The sequence below is a fragment of the Lipotes vexillifer genome, unplaced genomic scaffold (genome assembly GCF_000442215.2).
Source record: "Lipotes vexillifer unplaced genomic scaffold, Lipotes_vexillifer_v1.1 scaffold25, whole genome shotgun sequence".
NCBI classification, from domain to species: Eukaryota; Metazoa; Chordata; class Mammalia; order Artiodactyla; family Lipotidae; genus Lipotes; species Lipotes vexillifer.
In genome coordinates, this window is record NW_006792881.1 from 2,139,357 (window position 1) to 2,148,145 (window position 8,789).

An 8,789-nucleotide genomic window follows, 5' to 3' on the forward strand; every position below is an offset into this window, starting at 1 on the left:
TTTTGCGGTACGCGGGCCTCTCACTGTTGTGGCCTCTCCCGTTGCGGAGCACAGGCTCCGGATGCGCAGGCTCAGCGGCCATGGCTCACGGGCCCAGCCGCTCCGCGGCATGTGGGATCTTCCCAGACCGGGGCACGAACCAGCGTCCCCTGCATCGGCAGGCGGACTCTCAACCACTGCGCCACCAGGGAAGCCCTCCCCTTGCTTTTGAAATAGCCTCCTATCGGGTCTCCCTGCTTTGTCTCTTGCTCTGATATAGCCTATACTCTGCCCTACAGCAGAGTCATTCTTTATAGATATATGTTAGATGTGGCCCCTGCCTACCCCTTCCCCCTCATTTCCTGTATTCTCTCTGTCCCTCCTGCCCCCAGCCCAGTCTTCTTTGCCATTCTTAGAACACAGCAAGCAGACATCTGCCTCAAGGTTTTGGTCTTGCTGTTCCCTCTGTTCTCCTCTGCTTGGAATGTCTAATGACCTAAATGAAACAAGAGAATTCATTATTTTGTTATGATCTCTGTTCAAACTTTACCTTATCAGAAAAACTTTCCTTGATCTCTCCATCTATAATAGTAGTACCGGGCATTTTCTATCTTCTTGCTGGTTTTAATCAGAGTGTAATGTATTGTATATCTATTTGTATATCTCTTTGTTTGCTGCACATCTCCTAGGGACATATCAGCTCCATCAAGGCAGAGACATCATTACACTATCCCTAGTGCCTGGAACTAGGTGTTTGATAAATACTTGTTGAATTTCTGGAACAGTGATAGGTATTAAGGCCCACAAAGTTAAAGGATGTATAAGAATGAGAAAGATTAGAGGTAATCTTTTTTTAAGTTAAGAAAACCTGTAAATGATAGATGGAAAGGGATATATGTGGAGAAAATTGTCTGGAAGAGGAAAAGGAAAGTCTCAGAATTCTTGGATGGCTTTACACCTCCCTCTCCTCTTTACCATCTAAAGAGCGTTCCCTGTTGCAGTCACCACTGTGTTCAGAGCCAAGGGGGAGACCAAGGAAAAGGCCTTCAGTGGATTTCGTGGGCCCTTGTCCGGGGCTTCAGAGGTGCCTTCAGGATGTGGTTGGGGGCTCAAAGTATTCCTAGAAAATTAAAATTAATGAAATGAAATGAAATTGGGGGCCTGATGTTTTCTAATCCCAACACTTTTTGAAGCATCACAGATGACACGCTGTGAATTTAACTCTTACGATGATGGTAATGATAATGATTTTTTTCATGTGTTGCTTTTCTGACTGTCCTTGATCAATATTTCATTTCCCAGTCCCCTTTAGAATTGTATGGAGAACGTTGATGTAATGGTTTCCCGTCTCTTGGGTCACTCCTCTGTAAGGAACACAGATACAGGAGTGGATTTATGGACCTCTCACTTAACACTGTTGTGAGTTCTACTCACTAATGTGGAGGAAGAACAGAAAGAAAACTGTGCCAATGTAGTAATTCTCTTGTTTAGTATTATGAGATAGAAAGAGATTGGAACACTCCTTTTAAATTCTGTTAGTATTTCAGTGTGCTTTCTAACAGATAAATCTTTAATGATCTCCAGAAAACAGGAAGAGGATGTTTCCTACCCTTGTAAGTATAAATATGGCTTTAACAAAAATCCGTATTACCTGAACGTTGACTCCCAATAAACATGATGCATGATAATCATTTGACATAGCTGTGGTTTTGAAAGTTTAAAATGTGAGTATACGGTGGGCATGTAATCCCGCAAAGCCCATATTGCTCAACTTTAGCTATAAAATTTGTGTGAAAAGGCCAATCATGATTGTTTTGTAGTGTTTGGGTCATTTCAAAAGGCTCATTTGTATGCACTCACTGTATTTCTTCATGTTCCCTTTGCTTTCTTCTTGCCTAGAGGGAGATGAAGATGAGGATGAAGAAGATGAGGAGGATAAAGATGCAGACTCCCTGGATGAGACCTGGGATGGTGACACCGAGCTGCCTGGGTTTACTCTCCCTGGCATCACGTCTCAGGAACCTGGCTTAGAGCAGGGAAACGTGATCTCTTTGGAGGGAGCCACCTACCAGGTGCCGGACACCATCGAGTGGGAACAGCAGAGTCAGGGCCTGGGTAAGAGTCATGTGTGTTTCTTTCCCTCCCCTCTCCCCTCATTTTAGTTTTCTGAGGTGACAGCTTTCCTTCATTGGCATAGATTATGGAACAAAATGGATCTTCTGTTTATGGGTGTTTCAGCTGGGAAAAAGTTCTCAGTTCTTTCTTCACTATGTTTATATTTATGCCCTTCAATAGTCAGGCTCCAAACGGTCTCCATCTGCCCACGAAGAGCACGGTTACCTAATTTTTGGAAGGAATTCCATCTTTCCTTCCCAGCTGGAGGACAGCTGTCGGCTTTGGGAGGACTTCCAAATGGGGAGGAATTGTGTGTAACCAGTCAGCTGCACAAGCAGCGTGAACGGACTGGAGTCAGAAAACAAATGGATTTTGTCATCCTCTGTCCTTTTAGAATTTCCTCCCCGGGGAAATCCTTCCTTCACTTCTGGGTGAGCTTGCAGCCGTCGGATGACTTCTCTGCTCATTCTCGTGGTTGCATTTCATCGTCAAATACAATCTTGTTTCAGCAGTTAGTGTCCAGACAAGTCCAAGCTTACTCTCTCTTGTGCCTGGCCTGGATGTTCGGTGAGAGTCTCCGCGGATGCAGGCTGACCCTGACTCTGACACTCTCTTCCTGTCAGCAGGGACGTTCCTCTGTCTGTCTCCTCTTACCTTTTTCTGGAGAGATGCTATTAAGCTCTGGGTGATTCTTTGAGGCCTTACTCTCTTGACCTGAGGGGAAGTGACTTCTTCTCCAAAGAAATCTCCTCTCTGAAACTCTTTTAGTCTTTAAAAGGCCCATTTATACCTAAGTACAGCAGAGGTTAGATTTAAGGTCATATAACCAGCGTCTGGAGTATTTCATTGTATGTTGGTCTTCGACTTCGCTCTGGAATATCATACTAGTGTATCCTGGTGCCTCGGTTGAAACTTCCAATTCAGAATCTTATCACAGATGATTTCTTAAAGATTGTTCTCCTTTCCTCCCATGAAAACTCTTTCAGATTAGTGATGAGGCAGGGTAAGTGCATTAAAATGAGTGTGGAGTGGGAAAGTCGCATCATCTGTTTATCACACGATTGTGTAGTTTAAAACAAGCTCTCTCGATTTTTCCAAAGCTCAGACTGAAGTTGGTAAACCTTTAAAGGTTTGCAGTCAAAGGGGGAATCCTTTTCCTAATCTCTAAAACTAAGGAAACATGCGTAAGGATCTTCAATGTCATCTTCACTTCCATTATAGAATTCTTTCACGAGCTGTCCTTCAGATTTGGTTAATTAATTTATCCAAAACATGGAACACCTACTATGTTCCTTTGCAAGGCATTGGAAACACAGAGAAAAACAAGGCAGTGCGTTTTCTTGATTAGAGCAGAGACCACTCGTAAAGGCTTCAGTGCAGGGTGGGTGAATTCTATAATAAAAGTAGGGTTATAGGAGGCCAGAGCAGAAATGTAGAAGGGGGCCATTTAGAGTAGCTTGGAGAGTTCAGAGCTGTCGCTTGAAGGATATATAAATAGGAGATAGCTTTCAGGAGAAATAGGTCAAAGACAGAACATACACAGAGGCACTGGAGGGATGAAAGAGCATGGCATAATACAGATGGGTTGGCAAAGAACGTTGTAAGTGGGTAAAAAGAAGCTCTAAGAGATACAACGGCAGACAAGGCTGGGAAGGTAAGGTAAGCAAGGATGCATCACGAAGAGCTGTGACTGCCAAGAGGCTTCCCCTTGTCCTTTATGAAAACCATTCTAGTGATAGTGCAGTGGAGGAACAAGGGAGGAGTGTGAGACTGGGGAGAGAGAAAGGCCGCTTATGAGACCAATGAAATGTCCATGTGAGGAGCGAAGGCGTGAACTAAGGCAGAGGAAGTGGGAGGAAGAAAAAGGAGCCAACCTGAGAGCTTTTCGTCACGGGTACTAACTGATTTTGGGGGGATGAAGAAAAATAGAAAGAGAGTTGAGGATGATTTCTAGGTTTTTAGCCTGGGCGAACAGTTGGAGAGTGAAATCTCTGATGAAGAGAGGGAATAGAGAGAGCGACGTGAACTTGGCAAACTGGGGAGATGATGAGCTAGTTCTGGGCACATTGAATATGAGGAGCCTGTGGGGTGTCCAGGATGGACTTCGATTTTGAGGCTTGAATTCAGGGAAGAAGTCTGGGACTGAGAAATTATTCTGGGATTATCACCCTCTAGGTTGACATAAAGGTTGTAGTTGAAATGTACCTGGGATTTCCTGTGGAATATGCTTATGGTAAGCAGAGGAGGTGATAAAGGATGGACTTCCACTGGACAGGCAGAAGGTATCATACATGTGCATACAACGCTGTATTTACTAAATTATTTCCTGAACAACTCCGGCATGTAATTGGGCAGTAATTACTTTAAAAACATATCAAATGAGGGCTTCCCTGGTGGCACAGTGGTTGAGAGTCCACCTGCCGATGCAGGGGACACGGGTTCGTGCCCTGGTCCGGGAGGATCCCACGTGCCACGGAGCGGCTGGGCCCGTGAGCCATGGCCGCTGAGCCTGCGCGTCCGGAGCCTGTGCTCTGCAACGGGAGAGGCCACAACAGTGAGAGGCCCGTGTACCGCAAAAAAAAACCCCAAAACAAAAAAAAACATATCAAATGAAACTGCTAAAAGCTTATAAATATGTCAAAATATTATTAAAATATTATAAAACAAACACAAACACTGGCCTGGGAACATGTGAGTAAATATTTAGTCTGAAATGCACCTGTTCTACATGAGCTGGTTGAGATCAATAAAATAAAATACAAAATACCAATGTAACTTATTATAGAGGTTAAACACAAAGACAAAAATCTACACATCAAGTGACTCCTCAGGTAGTGGATTTATAATATGGAAGGATCATGGACAGTTGAACAGTCTTTTAAGTATGGATTGGGTGAATATTTAGGGACTGTACCCCTTTACTGGAGAGAGGGTTGCTTTTGTACAGAGGTACTCTATGGAGGCCACATGGCATCTATTCCTGGATTGTGGTCCAGGAAGCCAATTTTCCCCACTTAGGAAGTTGGCTTACCATTTATGATAATTATAAGCAATTGGAGAGGCTATGAATCTTAGAAAAATCTGTAGCGGTTACAATTCAAGGGTAACATGATCATTTGGGCTCTAGCCTTTTTCAACACAAATTTACCATTGAAGAAGAGTCAAATTTTTAAAAAATTGACTTTATTGAGGTATAAATTATATACGATAAACTGCGCTCAGAGTATGCAATTCGACGAGTCTTGACAGTTGTCAGATGGAGGCTACACTCATGTGGCCTCCATCTCGCTGGAAATGCGGAGGATTTCCATCACTTCCCTTTTGTCCCCCCAATGATTCCTCATGCCCTTTGCAGTCTGTCTCTCTCTCAGTCCCCAATCCCAGGTAACTACTGATCTACTTATATTACTACAGATTAGAGTGCATTTTCTAGAATTTTATATAAGCGGAATCATATAATACATACCTTTATGTACCTGGCTTCTCTCACTTAGCAAAATGATTTTGAGATTCAACCATGTTGTGGTCTGTTTCAGTAATTTGTTCCCTTTTTATAGCTGGGTAGTACTCAATAGTATGGATATACCACATTTTGTTTATCTAGTCACCTGTTGATGAACATTTGGGTTTTCCCCAGTTTTTGGCTAATAGCAGTTACATTTTAAGGTGTGTAGGGTATGAGGCACAGGACAAATAGCCGTATTGTCCCCCTGTCCTGCCTCCTGATTCCAGCCTCCATGCATGGCTAAGGTTTCTTAAATTAGTGATACCAATTTAGTGATTTGCTATGCTTTTTAAAGTGATTTCCCCAAGTCCTGAATTTTTATTTCATATCAGATTTTTCCTTTTAATAAAATTTACCATTTTCCTGGTTGTCTCCTACCTTTTACTGCCACTTATTTTCCTGATGTCTTCAGTTTGCCAACATGTTTTTAGCATTGTAGTTTTCATGGGAACCAAAATAAGGAGCAAATCTTTCAAGCCCTTCCTTTTTTTCCACTGTGGGAAGACTGGGTTGGAGTAGTAGTGTCCGGGTCTAGGATTTTATTAGCTCACCAACTTTTTCTTGGAGGGACAGGAGTATTTCCTAGTAACTCAAAATGAGTGACAACTTCTGGATCAATGTTAATTGATACAGTTTCCTAAATGTTCTCAGGTCACGTGAAACGGAGGGAAACCTCCCCTATTTGTGATGGATTTTGTGGTAACAAGAATAACGGCTCTTGCTGATATGATTAGGTTAAGGATCTTGAGAGGGAGAGGTTATCCTGGATTCTCTGCAAAGGCCCAGTGTGATCACGAGTGTCCTTATAAGCGAGAAGTATCAAGTCAGAGTCGGAGAAGGAGATGTGATGACAGAAGCAGAGGTCAGAATGATGCGGCCATGAGCAAGGAATTCTGGCAGCTTCCAGAAGCTGGAAAAGGCAAGGAGATGGATTCTCCCCTTGAACCTCTAGAAGGCACACAACCCAGCTGACACCTTGATTTTTAGTCCCTCAAGACCCATTTTAGACTTTTAACCTCCAGAACTGTAAGGTAATAAATCTGTGTTGTTTTGAGCCCCTAAGTTTGTGGTAATTTGTTACAGCAGAAATAGGAAACGAATACAGATTTCAATAAGTATTTTATGAGCAGCTTCCTTTTAGAAGTAGAGCTTGCGTGGCAGCTGTAGTCTGAGTGTGAGTGTTGTAAACTTAACTGTAGTTTTTTCTTAATGAATCACTAAAAATGCGAAGATTGAGACCTTTAAAAAGTAATCCAATTTAATATAATTATACTTTAATTGGCCATCTTATTCATTCCTATTTTTAAGTGGGTTATTTTTATTTATAGACTATCACATCCTATTTTACCATATGAATGGTATTCCAAAGCAAATGCTAAAACCCATAGGAACCTTTAAAAATGAACAGATTGAAGTGGGTAGTTGGGATTGGCTAAAAATAATACATACTCTTTGAATAGATTATCATTTCATTTTCTGTGAAGTAACAAGAGCAGAAAACTTAGATGCCTTTCTGAGGCAAAGCAGTAGGTCCATGGCTTAATTCTGTGCACTTCTGTTTTCTGTATTGTCACATACACATTGCCTGTAAAGCTTTGGAGAGAGAGAGCCCAATTTCTTGATCTTGCTCTTGGGAGGTGTGATTGTGGACTGAACTATAGAGGACAGAGAATCAGGAGTGAAAGTTCCATGTTATGACTGAGGTGCATTGATTGGTAAAATGCTAGTAGCATATAGGAAGCTCTTTATTTACATATGCAGAATCAATTTCTTTTCTGATCTAACAAGTTTATTTTCAAATTTATTGGTAAGAAACTGTACAGAGAGCAGGTACTGTGACCCCCCCCCCACACTACTTCTTATCCTTTCACTATAATAAATCACACGATCATTCTTTTAAAAGTATAAAATCAATATGGGCAAAGTTGAGTCAACATATCCATTTTTTTTTTTCTTTTGCGGTATGTGGGCCTCTCACTGCTGTGGCCTCTCCCGTTGCAGAGCACAGGCTCCGGACACGCAGGCTCAGCGGCCATGGCTCACGGGCCCAGCCACTCCGTGGCATGTGGGATCTTCCCGGACCGGGGCACGAACCCGTGTCCCCTGCATCGGCAGGTGGACTCTCAACCACTGCGCCACCAGGGAAGCCCAACATATCCATTTTAACGTTTAAACATTTGCAATGTAATTAATGTCTGGTGATTCTTTCCTCTGTGCATTCTGTATCTGCTAGGATGCCTTTAGCTACACGTAGCAGAAACCTTAAATTGACTTAAAGAGTAAAGAAATATATTTTCTCTGAAAACAAGAAGTCCAGAGGTGGAGCTCCTGGGTCAGTTGACTCAGTAGCTCAGCTGTCATCGGTGACTCATGTTTTTCCACCTTGCTGCACTCTCCGCCTTGGGATGTTCACTTTGGCCCCAGCCTGGCCTCCGTACAGTTGCAGTGGCTGCAGCAGTTTCAGATGTCACACCTAGACACGACATTGTTCAGACAAAGAAGAGGACTGTCTTTTTACTGTGTTTCTTCCTCAGGAGAGAGGAAGACTTTCCAAGAATCCCCCAGTAGAATTCTCACCACTGATCTGCTGGGATTAGGTCACATGCTCATTTCTAAACAATCATTGGCAAGGGGAATGTGATCACATGACTGGTGGAACAGATGGGGGCGTGTGTCAATCACTATACCGATCTATGATTTCTGTGTTTTTCTGTTTACTTCTCTTGTGGCTGGTTCTTATCCATGTTTCTTTTATCTTCCAAGAATCCTGTGACTAATCTTGTTAAACTAATATATTTATCTTAAATATGTTTTGAATTCATGAGTTCTGGATGAGAGCCCGAGGGTGGTGGTATTGTTCCAAGAAGAGACCATTTTTTGGCCACTTTATGGTTTGGTTGAAGTTCTGAATAGTTAAGGCTTCCAAAAGCCATCAATTAGTTAAGTGCAGAATTACCATAGCTGTCTTCACGTTTTTTTCAAAAGCCTGCATCTAACATTGGGAGGGGTTCCTGATTTAGGAAGTGGAATATTTTTCTCTGGAGGTCTATAAAAAACATGATAAATATTCAATTAACAGTATAGAGATGTTTGTGGAAAGCAGAAGAATGAAGAGCGTTCATGTTTCTAGTTTTTCACCAGATGTTCATAGAGCACCTACTAAGTGTGTGCTGTACGTTGTGGAAAGAGT

At 42.4% G+C, this 8,789-nt stretch overlaps 1 protein-coding gene across 1 annotated transcript in view; it reads left to right on the forward strand.

Moving 5' to 3' along the window:
* ARMH4 (armadillo like helical domain containing 4) overlaps positions 1 to 8,789 on the forward strand; it is a 130,806-nt gene that overhangs the window by 36,528 nt on the left and 85,489 nt on the right. Inside the window, 1 exon segment of the mRNA XM_007466051.1 lies at positions 1,885 to 2,094. Within this exon segment, the coding sequence (XP_007466113.1) occupies positions 1,885 to 2,094 (210 nt within the window).